General features: G+C 40.4%; 1 protein-coding gene across 4 annotated transcripts in view; it reads left to right on the top strand.

Moving 5' to 3' along the window:
* Nucleotides 1–25,854, top strand: part of STON2 (stonin 2) — a 70,317-nt gene continuing 44,463 nt past the window's right edge. Inside the window, exons 1-4 of one of the 4 annotated variants that reach the window (XM_041472010.1) lie at nucleotides 1–49; nucleotides 14,598–14,805; nucleotides 15,239–15,493; nucleotides 21,610–21,807. In XM_041472010.1, the coding sequence (XP_041327944.1) occupies nucleotides 14,718–14,805; nucleotides 15,239–15,493; nucleotides 21,610–21,807 (541 nt within the window). In that variant the 5' untranslated portion in view covers nucleotides 1–49; nucleotides 14,598–14,717. The other 3 variants (XM_041472011.1, XM_041472009.1, XM_041472012.1) reach the window with 3 other exon arrangements.

Genomic DNA, 25,854 nt, shown 5'->3' with positions numbered 1-25,854 from the left:
ATCGCGCCGGGAGCGCGCCCACAGCGCCCGCGGAGCAGCGCGGCCGGCGGTAGGTACGCGGGGCCGGGCGGCCGCGGCCCGCGGGGAGGAGGGGGCTCCCCGTGCTCTGCCTTCGGAGCCCCGGGGCAGGGGGGCCGCGGCTCGGGGCTGGCGGGCAGCGCTGGCGCGGGCGGAGCACAGCAGAAACTGGAGCCGAGGAGCCCTAAAGCGAAGGCAGGTGGCCCTGCTGGCGGAGCCGGGGCCGCCGCCTGCCCCTCGGTGCCTGCGGAGCGCGGCCGCCCGAGGTTCCCCTGGGCGTTCCGGCCCTTTCCCCGGCCGGGGTCGCGGCACTGCTCCCGGCCGCGACCCTCTGCACCGAGTGCGGACCCGTTCCCTCGGTGCCCGCCGCCCTCAGGGCCGCTCTCCGCGGAGGGTGTCGGTGCCGGGCAGCCCAGCAGCCCTCGGGATGTGCGGCCGGGCTCCTCGGCTGCGGAAGGGTTAACGCTCCTCAGCAGCAGCGCGGGGAAGCCGCTCGTATCCACCTACCCCTCAGCTGCTCTGTGTAATTACTCACGGTTTGGAGTTTTTTCTTGCTTGGGTCCGCTGAATTGTGCTGCTTTTGAAATGCTTTTCTGCGGTTCAGATATTGCAAGGCAAACAAAAATCGCTCGCTCGTCTTTCTGTTGTCGCCTTTGAATACGCTATGTAAATTGCAGGTTTAAAATGCTCAAATTACATATTTCCGTGCAAAGTGGATTTTTGTGTTGATATACGATCAGACAGCCTTCTCTCTGCCCATTTGTTCAGTTCGTGTGTTAAGTGTTCTTTCCGTGCTGCATCTCCACTTTTCTCTATTGATTTTTGTTAATTGTTTTGTGGATTAATTAGCTGTAACCAGCCTTAACTTTTCTGATTCTTTCTTTCCCATGGCTGAATCTGTTTGAGACTTCAGGTTTCCAGAGACACAAAAGTTCTAAAAATGCTCGACTGCTTGACTTGATCGGGTGATGTTTTGCAGCTCATGTCTTCTCATAATTTAGTTGTACCTTTTGCTGGGAAATATCCTTGGGATAATATTGCAGTATTCTTTTGAGGGCACTTTTGGTATTGTCAAGGCAAAAATTTGGCAAACATTGACATTTCTTTACTTGTGAATCAGATATGAATCATTCTTGTCTCCTGTGAAATGTGTATTTTGCAAATTACTAGTCTGGGCAAGTAAATTTCAAACTACACGTTGCTTGGAAAATGATTGTGTTCGCTAGTGCTGGCATGTGACTCTGTTTTTGTTTTTTCTCTGCCAAGGGCATGGAAACATACCTTGCATTACACAGACAAGTGAGATCTGGACTTTGCCTTAATATTGTCCAGATAAACAGGTTTATTTTAATAAAGTTTGTGTTATCACCAAAAAGCTTAAAGAGCAGTTTCCCACATCTCTATGAGATGTATTATGCGGGATTATGCAACACATTGGACTTGCCTAAATACTTAGTTTCTTAATGGCTAGGTTGTCTCTTTTCCAAGAATCTTCAGATTTGATTGATTATAATTTAAAGCAGTATTCACTATGAATTACTTTGTTGTGTCATGCTTTTTTTTAGGTAAATCTTTGACCTTTTCTGTGTATTATTTTTGGTTTTTCATTATATTCCTCTGATGCTTTAAAGTACAAAGTGAGTAGCAGAGATTTAACATACAGGTTTCCTTAAATGTAGGAATACAGCTGGCAACTTTAGTCATCTCTGCTATTTTCTAGTTTTGGCTTTTAAATTATTTTAAAACTATCAATCATGGCCATTAAACTTTCCAGTAAGAGAAAAGGGTCAGATGTTTTTTTCTCCCACATGATGCAGTGTATCTCAGTTCTGACTAGTTGTGTGCTCTCATAATTGGTGTCCTCCATTATCATTAAGAACAGAAGAGCATACCTTGTTCTTTAACTGCAGAGCTTTCCTTGAGTTCCTTGTATCCCTCACTACATCGGTGGCACAATTAACACTCTGTGTGGTTGATTTAGATTACAGTCCAAGGGATGCAAGGTAAAAAGGTAACAGCTACATCTCAGTAATGGCCAACTCCTCATGTTGAGTCCTTGTTTGTGCTGCCTTGCCACCTATCTTGTGAAGAACTGGCAGCTGGTACAGTTCCCTGGTTGAGAAACCCAGACTGTGTGTGGGTTAAAACCATATTGTGAGTGGGCTAAATGCATCATGTTTATAGAGTCCATAATTTCCCGCTATCTCAAGTCTGGCATCAGCAAGTGAAGATGAGAAATGGTATCTAAGTGTGTTACAAACCTCTCAAGATGTTTTGCTCTGCAAGGCTTCTGTTGCCCCTGAAGCAGTGACTTTTCCAGTCAGTGAGTTTCCAAGGTGGCATCAGCTGTAAGGTTGTGGCTTGTGGATTCTCCTGCTCTGACGCTTGGCTCTGGTAGTACCCTGTCTTCATGCAGCTTTTAACCCAGGTGCTGCACTGAGGCTTTGTGCAGTAAGCTAACAGAATCAATTTTGAATTGTTGAAGCCCTGTTAAAGGCTGTCTTTGCAACATCATCAGCTTCCTCTTTGGAAACTGGAAAACCAAAAAGATATTAGGAACTAAGCTATAGAACTATAAGGACTCATGTGGTGGTGACAGTCTTCTAACATAATCTTTGCCATCTAAAAGTTGTGTTTATCTAAGACAATCACTTAAACTCACTCCACAAGTCAACTAGGAAAGGACAACCTTCAAAAGGCAATTCTTGGCCAGTTTTTCTGAACTCTTGGTTGCATTACAAAAAAAAAAAAAAAAAAAAAAAAAAAAATAAAAAAAAAAAAAAAAAAGTATTTTGTCCTCAGATGTCTTAGTACATTTCTTTGGAGTCCATCATGACAGATGTTTTCTTACAGGATTGTGAATTCTGCTAATGGATGTAATAACTTCACAAGTGGTTAACCTCAAGGAAGGAATGCCTGTCGTTTTATGTGTTGGGTATGAACATGTGTTGTCTTCAAGACTATGGCTGTAATTATGACCACAAGAACTTGAGTCCTAGGAAATTAGAAGCCTTACTACTCAGCTTGTACATCTGGAAACTTCAGGGATTAAATCTTTGCTCCTTGTAGGTGGTGAAAGGTTTACCAGGACCTTAAACAGGGTCAGAAATCCATCTACAGGTGTCTACGTGGGTAAGACTGCTTCCCAGGAAGGGATTATGTATCCCCTATTGACTTCTGCTGTCAATTTTCAATGTCTTCTAAATGTTCAGATAAGTGGAATGGTGTGGAAAATCCTATTTTTTTCAAAACTGAAAAGGGAGTAAAATTTCAGAAATTGTGATTGAAAAAATTTAAAGATGCAGTCCTGTGGCAATACCAGGGAACACACAGCAGTGTTCCACATTTCTCTTTTTTTCTGAAAGAGCTATAGATTAAAATACATGAGCACATTATTTAGAGCAGGAATGCACTTTTAAAATTATTGTCCTGATCACCTGCATTTGTTCATCTAAAAAAGATGCACATAAAACTGATTCTGTTTGGGATAAAACTGAGCAGAAGGAGGAGCTCATTTAATGTACTCCAAGTGCTAGTGCAAGTTCAGTCTACAGGATGATTTTGGAGAGAATTGTAAGTAAAAACCACAAAAAAGGTACTGTGAAAGTTGTGCCCTTAATGCTAAGTATTTCACTCTACCACTCAGCTCCTACTGGTAAGGTTTTATGTTGTTTATTAATGTAAACTTAGGATATAGTCTCTGGACCAACTTGACAACCCATTTTTAAATTTAGCATAGTCATTATTATATATTGACAGAAAAAAAATACAAGAAAAAGAATAAACATCGTAGAACAATGCTGAAAGACTTAATAGCAGACGTGAGTGCTAGAACAATGAGTCCCTTAGATAAACATAGAAACAAACAGTGTTTGTTTTTAAATAGGAAGTAATCTTAAAAGAAGTAGGTTACTGGAATGTATAGCTTTCTTATATATCACTTCTATAGAGATACAGTTCCTGAAGGGAAACCATAAAATGAAAGAGCTTTTGCTCTCATCAATGCTGAAAATCCTTCAATAGGTACTTTTTTGGCAGGAAGTATTTCCCATAATACTGAAAATATTTTTCAGCAGTGATATATTAATGTCTGTCAATCACCTGCAGTGAAATGTCTAGAAATGTGTGTAAGACTTCCTTGAAGTTTACACCCTTAGGTGTGAAAAAGACATGCAAGTCTAAGTTGGTTACCATACTCTTCTTGGAGGGAAATTGACCTCATTTGAAAATAGATCAGGCAAAGGACCCTCTGGAGATGTTGTGCTCCTTCAACTGGCTCTAGGCAGAGCATCAGGTGACTATCTCAGATGTCTGACTGGGTGTCTGGAGCTAAAGGAGGTGCAATTCGTCTTGCTTTGTTAAGGTAACTGAACTAAATGTCTCAGCACAACTCCTTCAGCTTGAAACAGAGGGCTGAACTGACCAGTGTGCTTCAGAATTCTACAGAGGTGCTCTAGTAGTTAAAAACTACGCTGATTTTCAAAGAGCAGACAGTGTGCTCCAGAGCTGAGACTCAAAGTGGAGCTCCTGGTCTAAGGGCCAGCAGCCCTGCCTAGTGAGCTAGAGAGAAAGGATGTCTTTTTGCTGAGCTGTTTCTTAATTCATTATGCTCTTTTAGACCAAGTTTTAGTTGGCATTTATAGACATGAATATTTATAGAAACCAGTTCTCTCTGTGGGCTCTTGGGTTTGCCAGCTGGGAAATGAAATGAAAGAATTTTCTTCAATTTACTTTTGAAATAGGGGGTGGCTATACGATAGAATAATTTTGCTATCTGAATCAGGGGCCTCTGGTGAACAGAAGGTACTATTTTGCAGAACTTCATGGTGGTTTTGTGGTTGTGTGGGTGATGGAAATGCATGAAAAAACATCTACTAAGCAATTTTGAGGAGAAAAGTATTACTAGCTGCAAAGCTGAAATTAGAGCTGGTCAAGCTCTGCAGCACAAGGCCTGTTTATTTTCTAACAGAGCAGTTTCAATTGAATAGCTGTAAGGAAGAATTTGGCCTATGAAGTTTAATGATTAGTTGCTGTTTAGTTGCCAGCTGCTCCTAATGACAGAAACTTGCCAACAGAAATGCTCCTTTCTCTCTGGTCCTTGCTAAGTTAAGTTCACCACAGCTCAAGTATTTACCTGGCTAAAGCTTGTATTCTATATATATAAATTATACATGGTGGAAACATCAGGTGCATGCTCCCAGATTTATCCTAAATTATCCAGTACATGAGTTTAGCATGAGGAATGAGATCTCAGTTGATAGGTGCATGGATTACTTTGGGGGCATTAACAGCCAGAATCTCAAGTGTCACTGAAGAGGATAAAACTGAGGTAGAATAGATTTGGCAGATCTGGGATTTCCTCTCCTAAATAACACATCTCTGACCTCTGCAATTGAATTGTCCAGTCTCTCTGAATGGAGACAGCTATATTAGTTTACCACACAACATGCAGGCTCAGAGCTTGATACCAGCATTCAATGCTTTTTTTCCCAGAAAAGTTTGCAGATTCTCTCTGTATCCCATCCAGGCTATTGATGTGAATGTGCTTGGAGCTGATCATTAAAAGATGATCTCATGGAAGCCATGCAATAATGTTGGTATTAATTATTTGATGCCTTCTAGCATGAGGTGCAGCCAGTCCTCCTTCCTGCAGTTGGTATCAGACTTGCATTATCTCCCTGTTGCAGCTTCCTCAGCAAAATACTGAGTGTAATAAAATACGAGTGCCTTGCTTCCTCCTTGTGCAAGAGGGGCCTGCATCACTCATCCCCTGTACCTCTGCAGCACTCAAAAGATCTCACCTAGATAGGTGGTCCCATGTCTTGGATTCCTCTTTTGGAATGCACAAGGTTGCCTGCTGTCTCACAGGGACTATCATCAGGGCGCTGCCACAGAGTACCGCTTATTAGTGTGTGTTAGTAAAAACAAAACAGCCCAAAACCTCAATAAAACCAAAACCAAACAACAAAAAGTGAAGGATTTTCTCATACTCTCTGTTCTACATCATGCTAGTATACTGGGCATTCTTATGTTTTGACAAGTAAACAAATACAATTAGGCACAAATGCATTAGACAGTACCATTGCAAACAAACTCTTTTTGTGCTGTGTATGAACTTGACTTGTCAGGAACTTTGTTTCTACTTCAGATACATTTTTGGTAATATTGTATAAAATACTGGGTGCCTTTAAATTCAATCTTTGCACGCTTTTTTTTTCCTAGGGCTGTTTTTTCATTCTCTTGAAACAGGAGTAGCCATGCTAGAGGAATAGACCCATGATGTCTAATGGGCCTATATTTAGGCTGTCTGAAATAGAGAGTGACAACAAACATGATATTTGTGGGTTGCCCTGAAGGACTGCAGTGTCCTGGCATCACATTAAGTTGCATTTGACTCATCAGAGAGTGGAAATGAGGAAAGACCGGTTGGGTCATCGAAAGAATTTTCTGCTAGGGCAAGCTTGTTCCCTGCACTGTCTCCTCCAGAGTATTGGTTTTTGTCTGGCTTTAAATAATCAAGCAGGGTTTCCTTAAACTGGGAGACAGTTTCACATTTTAATATTGCCTTTATCTATAACAATCAAGAAGGATCTCCTTTACAACAAAAATCTCTTTTTAAACTCTTAATTGGAAGGGTGCTGCTGATACAGATTAGAAGTTATAAAAGATATGACATAGAAATACAATTACAGAGAAATTATTTATATATAAATAGTTGTTAGCTACATGGATATACAGAGAAGGCTTGAACAGAAGATGACTTTCTCGCACAGCGTTCCTAATCACCCTTTTGAGCCAACATTCAGCACAAGAAAACTTCTTTGCTTTCATTCAGGGCTGCATCACTTCCTCAATAGTCCTTGTCTTCCTGATGCTTTCACAGTTGGATTCTGTGTTTTTCTCTCAGTCTGAATCTGTTCTCCCATTCTGTGCATACTCACAGCTCAGACAGATCAATGCCCATCCTCTCTGTAGGCATACAGCCTCCAGTGAAGCATCTCTCTACAGAATTCAATTCCTCCCTTGTCTTGAATGTGGCTAGTATTTGAGGGCTTGACTTCTTTCTTTCTTGGAGATTTTTTTTTGTTTGGAATTTCTTTTTTCCTCTTCCCCCAGCTGTCTTAGTCAAACTGAGAGTTTAACTGATAATGATTGATGGCAAATAATTGTACCCACTATCTTCACTGAAGGTGTTTTTCCCCATCTTCTAGCATTTAACTTATTTATAATCAGAAAATAAAGCCCTGGTTTCATTTGTGCAGGTGAAACACTGCACAGTGGAATTACCATCCTTACTGATGGAAGCAGGATCAGTTTTTGAGTTGTACAGTGAATACTTGAAATGAAGTGATTTGTTGCAATGCATATAGGCAGTGCTGGAAAGTTAATATCTGTCACAACAGGACAGCATTTCATACAAGCCAGGTTGTGTGTTTTCTGAAAGAGTGTTTATCATCCAGCATGATATTCCAGTAAACTTATGATAGCTTACTCCCTTCCCTGTTTCTTTTGTCATTACTCCCAGTACAGAAGAAGGACAGGTAGATAGGATTTTATGATTTGTGTTCGCTTCTTGATGGCTGTCTTCACTGATGTCAGCCTGCAATGGCATAGTTGGTTCCACAGTGATTAATTGTAGAACATTGTGCTTTTTGTTTTGGTGAGATAACTTTAAAAAACACTTTTGTAATCATCACAACAGCAAATAAAGCACAGGAGCTTTTGGAGGGTTTGGTAAATGGAATACATCTGGCTAGCTTGTCTGTGTAGAATTTAAATGAGAACATATTAAAGCATCAGTATCAGATGTGCAAACCAGGTCACTCAGTGGGAATTTTCTTTTGAAACACACGTTCCTTATATGACTCAGTTTTTGATGTTTGAAAGAAGAAATCAATTCTTAAACACAGTTCCCTCCACATACTGTGGATTGGAGCATCAATTTTATACTACTGTGTTGTGCAATAGTTGTGACTACTCCAAATTCACCATCCTGAAGCAGAGGAATCTGTGGAACATGTGGGCAGGTTGAAGTCTGGGGTCTGGGTGCTGCTTTGGACTTCTGCCCTGAGGAGACCTTCAGAAAACAAGGAAGAGCAGTAAGGATCCTGAACCTACCCTCTCCTAAGGGGATGTTAGCAACCTCTCCTCCCTTACTGCATTTACATTTCCTGTTGTCTACTATGATTACCAACAGAATTTTGCTGAACAAAGTAAAACCTGAACTATTCTAGTCTTTGGAAAGAAAAACCTTAAATTAGTGGTTTTTTTCTTCTGTTTTTTCTCCTGTTTGTACAGTACTGACTGGGGAGGGGGGAAACACCAGATTTTAGAGATGCAAATGTTCTGCTAAACAAATTGACAGATTGCCTCTTTCCTGTGATCTTGTCCCAGTCTAGTTTTATTACACTGTTGCTTTATATGGTAAGAGAAGCATTTGACTGATTGTTGCCTCAGATTCTAGTTTGAGTTGAAAAGCTGACAGTTTGGGAAGTTGTCCTTCTCGTTCCCATGCAATTACATGGCTTCTGTTACACTTTGAATGAATCATGTACCCAGAGTGAGCTATTCTGAAAGTCCTGAGATGTAGAACTTCTGTTTTCCTGATGTGACTGGTAATGTGAACTATCACTGTCAAACATTTTGTCTCACATCCTCCTTTGGTTTTTGCCTGCTGTATATTACTTCTAATAGTAAAAATAAAAAAAAAAATAACAATTACTATTTTGTTTTGCACTGCTGGTCTTCTACAGCATCTTTGCATCTTCTCATGCTTTTAGGAGGACAAGCAATAGAGGAGGTTGTACAGTTTATCTCCAGCATCAGACTTTGAATCTCTGTCTCTCATTATTAGGCATCCAGAATCAATGAAGTATTTCTGAAGCATGGCCTTGGCAGGAGAGACGTTATTGCCTTCTGAACTGCCTAGATATGCTGGTATTGCCTGCAGGAGAGCATTTTAGGTGTTGTCTCTCTCTCTGTGGAAAACAGAGGAGCTTCTGTGGCAGATAGATTGTGGTGCAGAGAAAAGAGCAGCTGTTGACCTTCCAGATATTAGCCTTGATGCAAATATTCCTGGGGGAGATGCTTGTGACTTTCTTATCAATGCATCCTGTACAGACTCTCCTCTCATACTGTCACTGAATTGTGAGCTTCCAGGAAAGCTGGGATATGTGTTTGTGGCATATGCTTTTATGTGTGCTGGTTGAGCTGGAGAAAAAAAGGTCATTCCAGGTCACCTCAGCTTTAACACTGCTTCTGCCATGGACTTGCAGTGCGCATTTAGGCAGATCACTTCATCTGTTGGAATAATTGGGGATGGTCATTAGGGTGGCTGCAGTGGGTCCTGGGCTCAGGCAGACTCCTTGTTTGCTTTTTTGTCATCCATTGTGCCGTGTAGCTCTAGTGACCTTCAGTACCTCACTCCATCTCTATCTAAAACCACCAGGAGACCACACTAATGCCCTACCTTGTAATGCACAAGGGGGATTTGCTCTGGCTCTGCAGACACAGCAGGCTCTTGTTACCATTCACTCAGGTGTAACCCATAATGGGAAAAGCCATCCTTTCTCCCAGAGAGGCTGCAGGAGTTCTGTAAGGCATATCCACTGGTCTCCCTTTGGGCCCTAATTCTTCCCTTCATATTGTCAGTTTTTGTTTGTTCTGCTTTTGTGTGAGATGCACCAGGTAGTGACTGAGTTTTTTAAGCTACATCTGAAGTCATGGAGCTCATATAAAAGCATGTATCAGAGTACGTAAAACTGGTTTAAGATCTAAACCGGAGTTTTGCCAGGGACTTTCTCAGGGCAATTTACAAGCTTACAGAGCTGTATACATGGAGAAAATATTGTCAGTATTACAAATACAATAATCAACCAAATATAACTTAATTCCTGTCATCATCTAGATCATTCATGAGGTAATCTTACCTCAGGCATTTAGGCAGACGTTGGTAAAGTGATTTTTCTCAGTAAGAATGATATCCAAATCCACTTCCTTTATGTCATTGGGTTTCTCAAGTTCATTGTTTTGGTTTATTTTCCTGTTGTTTAGTCCTGTGTTTTGTTTATGCTGTTGCACCTTGAAGTACTTGGGACTTGGTTTTGATGCTGGAGAACAGAGTTCCAATTTGGAGTTTGTTTATTATTCAGCTCATGATGTGCTGATGGTCAGTGTTTATTTACAGGAAAAGCTGAGAGGAAGAGCCATGAGCTCTCTCTCACTTGGAAATTTGCCCAAGGCAGCCAGCAATCATTCTTCACTTCATGCTACCAGAATAGTTTCATCTGTACAGGTTTGCCAAACACATGGTCAAAATAAAATTACTTATTTTCCTTGAGGCTTTCCTGGTGGGAGTGAAGCTTGTTTGTTACAAGAAAAGCCCATGTCAGAGTTTTTCCTTTTGTTACTGTCCCTTTGGCTTAGTTTCTTTTCTCTTCTAAGTGGAATTTAACAGCTTGTCTAGTTGTTTTCCCACAAAGGTCTCCTACAAAACCAAATACAAACCACAGTAACCAGTTAATGTTTCAGTTCCTGGGATTGTGAGAGAATGTATAGGCAAGAAAAACAGAATCACTGTATGGATTACAGGATTTTTTTTTCAATAGTGTTGCCATGTCAGGCAATAGAGTCTGTGCACTTAGCACAAGCTTACTACTTATTTATATTTGGAAAACAAGAAAAGAAACAACTGAATTTCATTCTCAGTATTTTTATTCTGATTTTTTTCTCCTGTTTTCCCATATAACCTAGTAACTCCAGGTAGTGATCAGAAAGCCAACTGCAGCCTGCATCATATGGATGTAACTTGAAGCAATTGGAGAAATGACCCTTAGTGCTTAAAATTATTAACTGTGCTAAGCTGTTTCTTCTAAGCAGAGTTGAAATCTACTGAGAAACTGTTTGAGTTTGCTGTCCAAACACATGAGTAATTAAATACTTGGAATGGTATGTTTACAAAAACACCATGCAATTACAGATACTTCTGATACTTCTGAGCCTCAATAGTGCCACAAACATTTCTACATATCAACATTAGTCCTGTTGGTGTTTGTACTCACATAGTGTCTAAAGGCCCCACCTAAACTGAGGGCTCATTGTACAAGGTGCTGGGTGTCAGACTTCTGGATAATTATGTGTGTCTTTCTCAAATACATGTTTTTGGTTTACCAAGGTGAAGGGAGAAGGACAATGCTATTCCTTTTCATCTGTTGCTAGAGCGGAGTTGTACAAAAGGACAGATGGGTAATCATGTCACAAGAAGGAATGTCTGTAGTCTGTGAATTTGCATAGTTTTGAAATAAGAGGTTTCTAGTTATCAAAGCAGTTCTGTCATTTTAGAATAAACCATCAGTTTTCAAAAGGGCTTGTATAATGTGTTTTATCAAAACACTGGGAGGAATTTTGTTCCAGCTCTGTGATCTCTACCTCCTGGAGATCTGGAAATAACTGTCACCTACTTGTCACTCAGATTTACATGCACCACTGTGAAGCTGTAATGTGGAAAAGGGACACCTGAAGCAGAAATTTCAGCTTCTTAGAGAGTTTTTTTTTGCCTCTTGGTCAAGTCACTGCCTTGGAACTGATAGTAAGGATCATTGGGGTGAGTAGGTAAAACATTGTACTTACTGTGTAATAGTAGGAAACAAACAAATTTCTGATTCACATTTTTTTTTTTACAAAAAAATCTGATATACTAGCTTACCTTTTTTTTATTTTTTTTTTAACCAGTTCAGCAGCAAAAGCTTAGTGCACATAACATAAATCCAGAAGAAACAATCAAAACAATCCTGTTCATGTAGAGAGAAAAAACATTGCTGGTCTGGCCTGGTAATATCTTGTTCCAAGAAATGTGTTTCCTTCTGCTCTTGTTTGGGCTGTGCTGCATAAACTTTTGTTTTAATTGTAGCTCACTTGGAGTTTAGAGGATCCATTTGTTCTTATTCCTAGTACGCTCCAAAATTCATTGCTCTACGAATAGCCAGAGATGTTTGAGATTTCTGAAGAACAGGAAGGAACACTCTGAAATTCACTTGCAGAGTACTTGCTGCAGTGTTTAAATAGTGGTGCTCACTGCTTTGGTACAGAGAGGATTCAGGTTTACCCACAATACAAATGGTTCTTCTGGAGAGATTTACCTCTGTAGTAGTTCTGCAGATTGCAGCATCGTTGTGTTCACTGAATGCACAGTGGCACTGGTGTTGTGCTGCCTGAGGCCCGTTGGTTCACAATGGGATGGGCTTAGGCCTTTCTCAAAGGAGGATTTGGGAGAGTGAATGAGAGGTGAAAGTTTGTGGATGAAGTATTTTTTCCACATAGACTGCACAGGTGTTGGCTATACATGATTCATAATTCTGTACAGGCATTTAGGTCAAGGGATAGGATTGTGGGATTGAAGATATTTTGTGAACGTTGAAAGAATGCAAAATTCTATCTTTTTTTTCTTTTTTTTTTTTTCTAACCTAACATATGCATCCTCAAAATGCCTCTTTTCTGAATATCTTTGAAGTTATTAGCTACTCAGACTGCCTTTCTTCTCTTTCAGGCTGCCTGTTTAAAGGGCATGATAACCCTGATAAGTCAACACAATCTTTTTATTTACCAAACTGGGAAGTCTCTAGAAAATTCCAGTCATGGGAAAGTTGTGTAACCCTCAATGAACAGTATTCTGATGCTTTTCTGGGCTTATAATGCTTATTATCTATTTGAAAGTGCTAGTTTTGCTGTCTGGTGGATTTTAAGAATTATGTTTGTCACAGGGCAGTAGGGTACTAGAAGAAATCCATCTTAAAATAATGATATAATTCTCCCACGTATCTGTACTGCTGAAACAGTCCATTTACTTGCCTCCTTTCATGTCTTTCTTCCCCTTGAAATTTAAGAGAAAAAAACTAATTTAAAAATGAGCTCTACTGCAGTCTCTGTGCATCAAGGGCAGGCTAAACTGTTTTCTTTTTTCATTTCCTGCCACTTCATTCTTCTGTCAGAACTTTTCCAGGAGAAAGGGCAGGTCAGTATCCAGTTGTCTGGGAAAAGAAAACTTAGTTACAGGTATTTAAACAAGCCCAAAACAAACAGCTTAATTGGTCACATGAGGAAAACAAGACACCAAGGTCATCCTCTCCTTCCCTCATATGGCCTCCAAATGACCCTAAACATCTGATTATTTTTTTTTTTTCCTCCTTAGCTTGCTTCTATGTTTAGCTTTGTAGTTTCTATTAACAGCACCCAAAATAGATATTATTCAGGGAAGGTAGGTGTATCTGCCCACACTGCATGGGGACAGGGGTCCTGCCGTGGCAGTGGGGGAATTCAGACAGGAATTCTCTCTAATTGTCAGGCAAGTTTGTGACTTACAAACTTTTGACCTTTTCAGCTCTCTCTTGATTGCTGATCTGCCTTAGCTGACAAAGGACTTTGTGGCCCTGAGGAGAATAATAAAATTGGAAGCTATTTGATGATCTGTCTCCTTCAGAAATGCTTAAAGATTGAATGCATTTAAATATGTCTGCTTTTTAGGCCCAAATTCTGTTAATGTGGGATAAAGAGAAGTCTCGGTGAAGTAAATGTGCTTGTACACTAACATGAATTTCACCCTGAAAAACCCTTTAGTTAGGTGAGAGACAGGAGGCCCAGAAACGTTGCTTAAGCTCATTCAAATAGGTCTGAGTTTCAGTATTTTCAAGTACTTCGACACCATGGCAACAAGAGCTTCAATGCTTGAGATAATTGGGGACAGGATTAGCATATTTCCCTAGGAAGAGTCTTCTGAGAGTTTTGAAGTGGTTTGCAAAACTGAGGTGGTCATGGGTTCTTGTCAGAGAGAATTTCTCTGCCTGGACCTGACCCTCCCAATTGCTAGCTAACAACCAGAGCACTTTCCAGTGCTCCATTCCTTTTAGCAGATTCACAGATCTGTGTGGGAAGGCCTACTAAATTCAGTTTTCACATCTGTGAAAACATTTGCTGAGCTACAGCAAAATCATGCTTATCTCTGAATAAGGTCTAAGATAGTTTTTAAAATTTAAATGTGAAGTTCCAGTCAAGCAGCAGAGTGGAAGGTGCATCTAGATGAGAGAGCAGCTCTCTATACCATGATAAGAGTCATTGGCCACTCATCCTCATTCCAGAATCAGCTACATAAATGTTAGTGATAATGAAATGTGCAATTTATTGCTTGCTCTGCAGAGAGATTAGACATTGTAAGCAGCAAGGTGGGCAAAGACATGTTGACAGCTTGGGGTGGGGATTAAGTTACATCATAATCAAAATTTACTAAACCTGGGAGAATCTCCTCATCTGCTCTTGCTGGGATTATGAGAGGCATGGCTCCTTGAGTAAGGACTAAAATATTGTTTTTGGTGATGGACTGTTTTAACATGAAGATGTCTCAAGACCGTCAGTAGCTTTATATGAAGGAGTTGCTCAAGTGTAACCCTCCTCTAGAGACAGGTGACATTCCAGCCTCAAAGGTGGTAGTGCTTTAAATTGCTTTAAAATTCTATATTATAAAAAATGGTGGCACTAGTTCCTCCCATTTAATTTTCTAAAAGAAATAATCTATTTTCTTGTCTTTACAGCAGTTAAAAAGAAAGTGCAAAGGAAGTGTTTCCCTCTGTTGCTCATCTTCACCATACCTCTCCCATTCTGCTTCCTCCTCCTTCTGATCCCTGAGTGAAGATGAGTGACCTGCTGTGAATATGACATCTCTGACAAGTGTCATTGCCTCCCACCAGTCCGAGTGGGTGTCCTTCACTGATGAGCTGCTCCTTCCTCTTCCCCCACGAGGTAAGCTCTCTGATTTTCTCTGGAACTGGTGAGATTTCCTTGTTTGATTTAGACCAGCTACTTTCATATATCTAGCATGGGAGAGCTTGCCTTCTGCGTGGAAGCAGTTTGTGCAGAGATTGAATTATCTCCTGCTTACCCCTATGTAATAGGAGAATTCGGGCCAAAAAGGCAAATTACTCTCCTTATGTGATGTAATGTAGATCTACTACAGGTTTTGGATCTCTGCTTCAAAATTCAAGACAGTATCCAACCAACCATGGAGGACATTTCACCTATTAAAATCAAATGCAAGACTGCCCAGTGTTAATCCAAAAACTGCATTAGGTGAAAGAAAATTTCCTACATTTAATGGCAAATTTTAGGTGTTTCAATAAAAAACATTGAAATAATGGTCAACCCTCTAAATCTTTCTATGTTACGTCTATTTTAGGGAGCACTGAGGCTCCTTCAGTGAAATGTTTTAGTTCCCCCAACACATCCTCAAAAGAGAACCACAATGCAAATGGAGAATTTCAAGACCTTTTCTGCTCAGAGCTGGAAGAGGCAGCTGAGGAGCCCAAGGTGGATTCTGCTGTGCTTGGTAACCATGTGTGTCCCAGCACTGATCTGTCATCATCCATCAGTGCTTGGGTTCGGTTTGAAGATGCACCATGGACCAGTGCTTCATCAACCCACCCACAAACAGGTGAGGCAAAAGCAATGAGAAGGTCTGTTCCAGTAAGATAACAAAGTACAATGAGAGCATACAGGATTTTTGCCTTGCTCTTTGGCTTCTCAAAGGTTTGAGTAGTTTGTACTGTATTTTAACACAATTAATGTTATCAGAGTTTAAAAAAGGGCTCATACTATCCTTCTGGATTGAACAAAAAATATTTTTGTTTTGTAAAGCAAATGAAAACCTTTTGTGATTTACTCCACCTGTGTCTTGACTAAGTCCTGGAGATTGCCAAAATGCATTCATGGGGAAAGAGCACAGAGGTGTTTTCAGTAGTGACATTGCTTACATAGAGGTATGAAAAGCCATTGAAAAATCTGAGCCTATTTGCCTCTGTAATCTGGAACCCAAAGAATGATGATCACCTCTGTGATCATAGCCTTTACCTGATCTTAGTTCCCATATGCTTTTTTTCCAGCAATTCACTGATACCAGCAACTGATGTGCCAGTGCTCATCAGTACTTCCTGCTGTCTTTGATGCTGTGATTTAGCAGCTGGAGAATGACAAAGACAGCAGACATTTACCTTAATTCCAGTGCTGCATGCACTTTTCTTCAAATATAGCAGTTCTTTCTGACTTGCTTTAAACATGCTTGCAAATCCTCTGCCTTGCCTCATCAGCTTATGGTGACTAATGTGGATATATGAGCTTCTAACTTTTCTGCATGAACAGACTTCTGTCTTTCCTTGCAGGAGGTTGTGGAGTAATTGCCCAAGAAAACATTAGTTCACTTTTTCATGTTTAAATTGAGATTCTCTCTTATAAATTCCAGTTTATGACTGTTATTTATTAAAGAAGTTTAAAGATTTATTAGCTTCCCTCTGCTCACTGAGTCCATCAGATATTTCCTGTAGTTTTCTGTCAGAAAACTTGGATTGTCAGCTTTGGATTGGGTTTTGGATAAACCCCAACTGGTTGTCAATCTGTTATACTGATGGGTGCTACAGACTAGTCCTTTTGAAACAGTGTGGTTAGATCTTTGTGCAGAAGTAGGGGAACCTTCAGGCTAAAAGAGATTTCTCTCACCTTCTTTATATTTATTTACTGGTTCTTAGTTGTAAATACTTATTTATCCTTGTGATGTGGAGAGAAGGAAGAGCACCCATGAAGTGTAAATATGTAAAACTGAGGTGCTCTACCTCACTCTCTAGTTTCATGGCTATGTGATCCTTATGCTTACTCACATAGCCACATACTTTTTCAAATGGGGCTGTTGGTTGCTCTGACTTGGTATTTCCCTCCTAATGTTATATCCTTGCTAACTGAAAAACCCATAAATGCACCTTCTTAAGCAAAAATTAAAAATCTTTTCTCAACCTTAATAAAGCTAATCATAAGAAAAAGACTTCCATAAAACAAATTTTGTGGTATATTACTTGATGTCCTACCCTTGGAGGGATGTGGCCCAGTTTTAAGGTATGTGCTTAGCAAAAGCACTGCCTGTTGATGTGTGTTTTCAGTCATAGGGGACACTAGTCTGTAGGCAGAGGTCTAGGACATCCAGATGAAAAGAATAGACTTTCCAAAAGCACTGCAGGAGACAGTTGAAGACTTTGAAGGAGACAATCATTTGTGCCCCTTTAGAGGCTTGTCCTGTGTGATCCATGTCACAGAGGGAGGATATTTACACTGACTTTGGCATCTGACTGAGAATCATGGAGGAGGGTGGTTCTCACCAGTCAGACCAGGATGTACTCCATGTAATTCTTGCATGGGAAGCTATTATTCTATGAACTATATAGGAGCCCTAAGGAGGTGTTTCCTAAGGATATTTTAAAATCCCTACTTATGAGCTGGTCCCACTCCTTTTCTGGACCCTGTATGGTAAAGGGCCAGACCAGTGCAGCTGACAGCCTCTAAAGAGAAGCAGAAATGACAGTCTTTGTTTTTGGCCCTTTACTTTGAGGGACATTTGACAGCAAGAGGTAGGATAAACTTCAGCCTAGTTGTTCTCCATTATTGTGCAGATCACAATTTATTCTATGGGCGGCAGCAAAGCTGGAGATGCTGTGCACGCTGACACCCTGAGTGGAAAGCCCGTGGTGACAGCAATTATTCATTTCCAGTAGCAAACATTCTGCATGAGAACAATAGCAAATACCCAGCCGGGGGGAGGGAGGAGTATAAAGGCTAAGTACGAACAGAAGGATTGGTGTGAGAAGGATGGACAGATTTGAAATCTGTTTCCTGTGCAGGCAGCCGTGAAGAGCAACGTCCTGGAGGCTCAGCATCCCCGGTCACGTTCCTGTCAGGGCTCCAGCGCTGTTAGGAAATCGTGTCTGTCTGTCTGTCTGTGCTTGAGCAGCTGCTCAACTGACCAGATAATTACCCAGGCTGATGGCCAGGCTGCCTGGAAACACATTTTGAAAAGGGCTTGCAAAGTGGGATTTCCAGAGTGCCATGAGAGCAAAGAGGATGGATCCTCGGAGAGAGAGATGCTGTCTTGCTCTGACATTAGGGCTACAGTATTTTGGCGCAGGTTTCCCCAAAAGCAAATATTTCTCTTAAAATGCTCAGAGTCTAAAAAAATAGCAATGTAAATACAGTTAGAATTTAGTGGGAAGTACATTTTAAAGAAATGTAGGCTAATGCTGAACCCTTGTTGTTCTGGGAAAATTGAAAACATTGTTGGGGGAGCAGAGGTTGGGGGATTGATGGCAAGAAACAGGGCTGAATAAATGGGCAAAGACTTTGGATGATGAAAAGAAAGGTCAAAATTTGCGTTAAAGAAAAGAAAAGCACCCATAGCAAGCCTCACAGTGAAAACAATCTTTATTTAGTATGTTCTTGTAAACCCTTCCTTCTGCCAGGTTCAGGCAGAGTAAATGCTAAACAAAATGTTTGTTTCAAAATATTTGGGGTTCATGTATAGTTAACTGACAGCTGCTAAATCATGTGGATTTCTCCTCAACAAGCAAAAACTCTTGAGTGAGGCCATAGAAATATTAAGTCAGATAAATGATGTATTGTGGTGTCCCATTCTCTGTTTTCCTTTTGCGGGGAAAATAAGAAATTTGAATATTGTTATGATTATTATCAGCCTAGTCAAATTGTTACTGCCAAAGTGAAAAATGAGATTTTTAGGCTGACCCAAATGTTCCTATCACAAATGCTACACAATCTGTAAATGATCACAGCCAGCAGGTGACAAAACATTTGCATTTGTTACACAATGGGCCTCCAACTCGCATATTCTATCAGTGTTAGCTGCACCCTTCAATTCAATGAGGTATTCTTAGTCATCATAATTAGACTAAGGCAAGTCTGTTACATCATCCCTCCTAGTCAGCCATGCCCACTTCTTCCCAAGAGCTTTGTCTGGTTTTAAAAGGCTCAAATTACTTGGACTCTTACCATGACCCTTGAGAGGCTATCCAACAGCATATCTGAGCTTAACTACTTTGTGCTGTTCTCTCTGAAAGTAGGCAATATTTGCAAGACAAGATCAGCAGCTGGAAACTACACCTGTCACTAGAAACTGTGATGCTATGTTAAAATCAGAAAAATCTGAAGTCCTATGTAATAGGAAATTATGCTAACATGGTTTATTATAATACAGTGTAGGGATCAAGGAAGAGATTTCCACCAAAGAGGAATTAATGCTTCAAGTAAATCTGCATATTAAAAGCCAGTCCATTGTTTTAAGCATAGACCTGTCAAGAAAAGTAAAATGCATGTTGAAGGAAATGTTTTTTGTTTTAGGAAAAAATGAGTTGATTTTCAGTATCCAATGCGTGCTACGGAATTTGCATTTTAGGGATAGTTCTGGCACTGGTCTTTCAACATAAACAGATTTCTGAGAAATTCCTACAGCAGAAAGGCTGTGACTCTGGCTATTAGCATTAGAGACTGAATTCAAAATTTCTACAAGAGCCCTGCCTCATTTAGGAATTTGGCTGCAGCACTTCCAGGAATCTGAAGAGCAGCAAGCAGAAGCATCTGAAGAGAGATCTTAAACATGTGTGTAGATGTTTACTTTTGCTTGTCTTGCTTTTTGAGATTGCTAGATGGTCTTTTGGCTCAGCATAGTTGAAAATGCCCTTTTGCTAATTTTAATAATTAGTGTTGGGGAACCTAGAACAGTCACAGGTGGAAGGTAACTGTAGTAAGAATTTAAAGAAGACCTGTGGCAGGAAAAGCTGCCTGTGGTTTTGGTTTTCTGAAGTACAAGACTCTTTTTAGAAAAAAAGCAAACAATTCTGTTCTTTCAAGATGGCCCAACTTGCCTGGAATAAAATGAATTTGCCCTTACATAGAAGTATTTGGCAACACTAGTCCAGTCAGATGCCTTCTTAGATAACAATTGAGTTTAGAAAGCACAAAACTAGTTGGCAGTATTTGAGTTATTAGATCTCACGTGTTTCTAAATTGCTGTGACTGACTTAAAAAAATACTGGAAATCTAAGATTTTTTTTTTTATAAAATAAATCCATAGTTTCTAGGACATAAAGCACACTTTTAAAAAAACACTTGGCTCCTGTTAATGATCCACATATAGAGCTCAGCTTTTCAGTTTGTCCTTTATGTCCAAATAAAGTGCTCTGTCTGTCAAAGCAATTTCAGCTGAATTTTTAAGGATGGCTTTTGAGGTGCCGTGTTTAACAAAAGGATTGAGAGAGGGACTGACAGATTACAATCATACATTCATCATCCTTTCTCTACAGGCATCAAGCACCACACAGCGTGCAGTTACTGCAGGGAGGAGGGGTGGGCTTTGGTTCTGTATCAGACACAACAGCTGTCAACCTGTGCAATAAGGAGGCAGATCTGACTTTCAGCTCCTCATCCTCAGGGATGATTCCTCAGATGCCACTCAGTGTCAGTAGGCTCACAGCTGTACACATATAAAAATATCACTGCCTGCTTAGATGAGGCTATCAGTGCAGATATACAAAATAAATTCACACTTCTCAAGAGGCAAGGCAGAGAGCACTGTTTGGATATTCTGTCTATGCACATATCAAAGTTTCCATAATGTGGAAGTGTCCCATCATATTGCTTGGATGGAGAGAGATAAATCTTCTCTAACATTAATTTGTCATTTTTTCCAAAGTATCTGTCAACGTAGTAAGGGTTGTTTATTACATACTGAGAAGAGAATCTCTGTGTCAGTAGTTGTTCACTGTAACTGCGAGATCTGGGGAGCATCAAGATCTTTGCTGATTTAACAGCTAAATACAGATGTACCAATTTAGAAAACAGTTATTAAGCTGATATTAAATTAGAACTAGTCTCTACCCCTACGCTTTTCCTTAGTTCAGGAAGACTTTTTAACCATAACTTTGTTTTCTATTAGTATTATTTCCTCACTAGAGTCACCCATTGTTGCTAGCATTCAAGTGATGTTGTGGGCAAAGAGCATGTAATACAATGAGTACAGAATACAAATTCATAGCAGTGGATGTGTGTGATTGTGTTCTGAACTCTGGGTGATGGTTAGGCAGGACTGAACTGTTTGACATGCAAGTCTGGCAAATTCGTAGAACAGGATTTTTGGTCTACACTGAGCAAAAATGTTATGTAGTATATTCAGATTGGGATTCTACATTCTGCATTTTTAGAAACAAAGGCCATTCCTAGTGCACATTAATAGGTCAATTTCAGGTTATTTTTATACTCCCCCTCCATGCAGAGCATTCCTGAGATGATGACTGCATTTGAGTGGGTGTCACAGATAGGGAATGCTTAATTAAATAAAATAAAACCACTTTAAAAAAATCTGTGGTGCTGTAAAAACTCCACTGAGTTGCACAACAAACATATTCAGGTCTTGTCAGCAGTGTCAGAAACATGAAATCTTGTTCTGAGAAGTCACAGCTTCTCCAATACTTGAGCAACAGGAAAGCATATGGCTGTTTGCAGCATGGAATTTAAGGCAGACAGCTGAGTAGTGCTGGAGGGTGACAGTGCCAGGCACTAGCTAAGTTGCTCTGCATTTGTTATAAAATAACTGTGTTGCTGTAGATGTTGGAATTTGTATTTACAGAGCCCCAGTACACTGATCTAGCTTGTCTTTGGAATAGTTGTGATCTTCAGGTAGATTGCCCTGCATGTCTCTAACAAATACCTGTTTTCTGCAACCAGTGTCTGCATCAAAAGCACACAGCTGGACTTCCCCCTCTTCCAACTCTTCTGAGAGGCAAGCCCGTGCCTCAGAGAGCAGCTGGACAACCAACTCAGAGGACACCAGCAGCCCAAGCATTGCTCCCTCCTACACAGACCTGCAGTCACTGAATACTGAGGACTTGACCAGTGGTCGAACATCTGCAGCAGATTCAGCTGGTAAGAGGGAAGCCTTCAAGCTTCCATCTCAATCTTTTTGATGCTACTCAAACTCACTGTTCAGAATTGAGCTACAGGGAATGAATCCAAAGCAGAACAAACTCAAGGATTAGGCAGACTAACATTTTTTCTACTCTAATTCCAAAAAATACACGCTTGAATTTTACACAGCACTGACATGTGCAGGCTCCTGAAGTTAGAGCCAAATGCAACTATGTACCTGTTGATAGACTTAGAGCATTTCTGCTTTTGACATGCCACGTCAGCTTAAGCTGATCTGGGAACTAGTATGTTGTGGGAGAGGTGGGATGCCTTTTCTGAATTTCCATGCAGAAATTTTCTCAGCAGTGTCTTCAGCTGAGGCAGGCCCAGTTCTGCTTGGTCCTCTCTGTTCCAGTGAATGCCAAGACACAGATCCAGTTTGCTGGAGGCATTCTTTGCATAGTGCTTTGCACTGTTACTGAACAGTAAATGCAGAGAGAGTGTAAGACATGACATAAGACAGCTCAGTAGCAGATTTTAACCATTTAAGGATCTTACATCTGACCTTGCAGGGCTCTATTCAGACACACTCCTGATTGTGGAAAAATGTGCTACATGGCATTGTAGCTCTTTGCTCCTCAGTTGTACTCTGGGTAATCTGAAGCAGGGGAAATAAAGCAGAGTGGTGCCAGTCATGTCATAGAGAATGGGAACAGCTGAATGACAAAGCTTTCACATTGCATAAAAAAGCTGACATGTCAGGACACAGAAAAAAATACACAGCTCCAGGAGGAAGCACCTGCACTATGTTGGAAGCCGTTCAACCCAAGCTGAGGAAGGTCAGTAGCTATGCAGTTCGGTGATGAAAATTGATTCCATGGTGTCATGATAGCTCAGACGTGGGAGATATTTGATGTGTTTTCTCTCAGGTGGTGAATGTAAAAATATGTTGGAAATAAGATCTGTTTTGTGAGAATGGGCTTCCCAAGCCTCGCTGAGGTCATATGTCCCTTCCATAAGAATCATATGTGTACATCATCTGCAAAGAGTATTATTTGGTGGTTCAGTGAAGCTGGGTTAGACTTCTAGGCAGGTTTATAAACAGCAACATGGTAGGTTCTGGCTCAGCACTTTAGACAAAGGATTTGTGGAGAAGTAGTGGTTACTTTGGATAAGTAGAGCTGTTTCTTTTTTCAAATAATGAAGTTACCACAAATCTGTCTGACTATTTTTATTTTGGAATACTCTGCTTCCCTGTACCTCTGAGTTTGGAAACCACTTTTTGATAGAAAGGTAGAATAGGCAAGCTGGAGTATGTGCTGGATATTGCTATTTTGTTGATTTGGTATAGGCTGCTCCATCTGAGCAAAGGGAATGAGAGATGCCCAGTCCATATATGACTTCACATTGTGTAGGCAATTCAAAGACAAAAGGGCTGCTGTATATGCCTGTCATACACATGGGATTATATCCTACGTATGGCACAAAGTGAAGCTGATACTTCAGTAAAAGCTTTGTCTGCAACTTTCTTATCTCAATCAGTCACAAACTGGCATATTTATTAGCAAGACAAGTACAAAAACTCACTCCAGTCACCTAAAAATTTTATAAATAAAAGAGGAGTTAATATTAGCAAAGCTGTGCTATTAGTTAAAACATAAGATACACTAATCATAAACATAAGATGCATAAAACATAAGATACACTTACACTTCCAGTACCTTAGTGATACTGGAACTTGAAATGTGAAATACAGGGAGTCTTTGTGTCACCAGGTGTAGAGTTTGCAAAAGAGCAGCATGAACAAAGTGTGTCTGTTTGTCCTGTTCCTGGGATACCTCACAGTCCACTCCCTGAGGTGGCTGCTGGCATCAGGAAGATTTGTGGAATTGGGGAAGCTGAGGACCTAGTGGCCATGGAATTGTTGTACAGTTCTGGCTGCTCTTCTCTTGTTCAGTCCACTGTCATCCCATCATAACAGTGCATAAGTGGACAAAAAATGTGTGATCATTTTCTTCTCTCCATCCTCTCTGCCCCTCTCCAGAAATTCAGTTCTTTAAAGCTGACTTGATTCAAGCATTTGATTTACATTTCTCCCCTCAAAGGACTGGCTGCCTCAGTCTGCAGTAAAGTTTGAAGGCTCCATCAAGACAATGAAATGGCATGTATTTTGCCATGAAGGCAAAGAGAGGAATCCTCATGCTCTGTGTGATAATGTCACATTGACTGCTAACCAGAATGTTGACTCCAAGGTCAAGCTTGCTGGAGGGGAAAAAAACAATCAGACTAATTTCACTACTAAAAACCCTATGAAAATAATAAATCAATGTTTGATCTACTTGGTGATGGTAAAGAATCAGGTCTATGAAACAGTCTGGGTTTAATACTGTTTCAAGTGAGAAAAACCTAGTGATGACAAAATTGAAAAATTCTACTCTGTGGTCAGATGCTAAATAAAATAACTGTTTTAGCCATGGTGCATTTTTATTGCCTGGACAGGATAAAAGGATACTCTGTTCCATAATTTCACCACTTGTCTTGAATTTATCCTGCATGCAAAATGCTTAAACACCAACTGCCTGTGGTAGTTCAGGGCACAGGGTTTTGTGTGGGAGCAGATAAAAGCCTGAGGTAGGTCTGACTGCAGGCACACACAGAGACAAGCCCCAGCCATAAAAATGTGCTGGTAGGGGGCTGGTAGGCTCTAAGCAGGTATAATTGGCTGGGAATTAACTTTGTCACAATGACACAAAATTTGAGTGTAAAACTTATGTGGTTGAGCTTGTGTAACGCATGTGTTTATGCAAGATATGGCATAGGAAGATATCTGAAGGAGGAAGATGAGAGAGACCTGAATGACTCAACCTGAAAGTTTACCCTTGCTACAGGGGACTGCAGAAAACCTCCTGTCTGATGGAGTTGGGATAAGCAGACTGATGTCTTGTAAAGGCAGCAATGTTCACAGTGGTGAAAGTAAACATTGCATGAGCAGAGCTGAAAAATATTTGCTTTTCTGTCAAAGTGCAGCTAAAAGATGCTGCACTTCATTGCCTACTCTTGTTTGAACTCTGGCACCAAGAATATATTTTTATATTAGCCTCATCTTTGTCAGCACAGGGACTCTAGCCTGCAGCAGCTAGCCAAGAAATGTGGGTCAGGTGATAGCAGACTGTCCATTTAACAGGGCTGTGTTTATGTGGTTGTACCAGCAAGCACTTTGCAATAGCTGGGGTTTCACAGTGTGTGTGAAGCTGTGTTTGGTGCTGCTGAAGTGCCCTTGCCTCAGAGTTCTTACCATGCCTTGCCATGTCACCCAGCTTGGACCAATGAGCCTGAAAAGAAGTAGGAACTTTTGGCCTTTGTGCTGTGCTCTGCAAGATAAGTAACACAGGACATCTCTGTTACTGATACAATACAAGTATTTGTTCCTTCTGTAGCAGATGCCTCTCTCAGCTTTCAAAAAAGGCCAAATATCTGTGAGACAGAGGAGCAAGGGAGAGGCCTTCTTGTAACTGAGGTTATGGGTTTGTTCTGAGGTTGTGCCCAAATACCTCACAGCTTAATTTAGATTTCTGCATTTCACCATTCTTCTTTAAAATAATTTTATCTATAAAAATTAAAATTATATTGTATACAAAATATAAATAATTATATAGTAAGTATGTATAAAGAAGATATTACATATATATTTTAATAGCTCATAAACTATATTCTATTATAAACTTCATAGGATATATAATGGAATCTCTCTGTATTATGTAATAAAGCTATGTGTGTGTATGTCTATGTGTAGGCAAAAGTCTCCTCATAGCAATTTTAGGTGCATTGTTGGTAGTTGTGTTGTTTCTGTTGTGATTTGTATCTTAGCAAAGCTGCAGCTATGCCATGTTTGATGTTAACGGTTCAATTTGCTGACCAGTTGTTCTCTTTGGCACTTTCTTCTATATCTGGGACTACTGGGATACTGAGGAAATTGCTATGTTATTATTTTCTGAGAACATCTGCATGTTTGGAGATAGAAGGTTGCATGTGTGACCCCTAACTTCTCAAAATCCAGACAGTTCA

This window comes from Pyrgilauda ruficollis, unplaced genomic scaffold (genome assembly GCF_017590135.1).
Source record: "Pyrgilauda ruficollis isolate IOZ18807 unplaced genomic scaffold, ASM1759013v1 scaffold28, whole genome shotgun sequence".
Lineage (NCBI taxonomy): Eukaryota > Metazoa > Chordata > Aves > Passeriformes > Passeridae > Pyrgilauda > Pyrgilauda ruficollis.
This window is presented reverse-complemented; position numbering and strand designations above follow the sequence as displayed.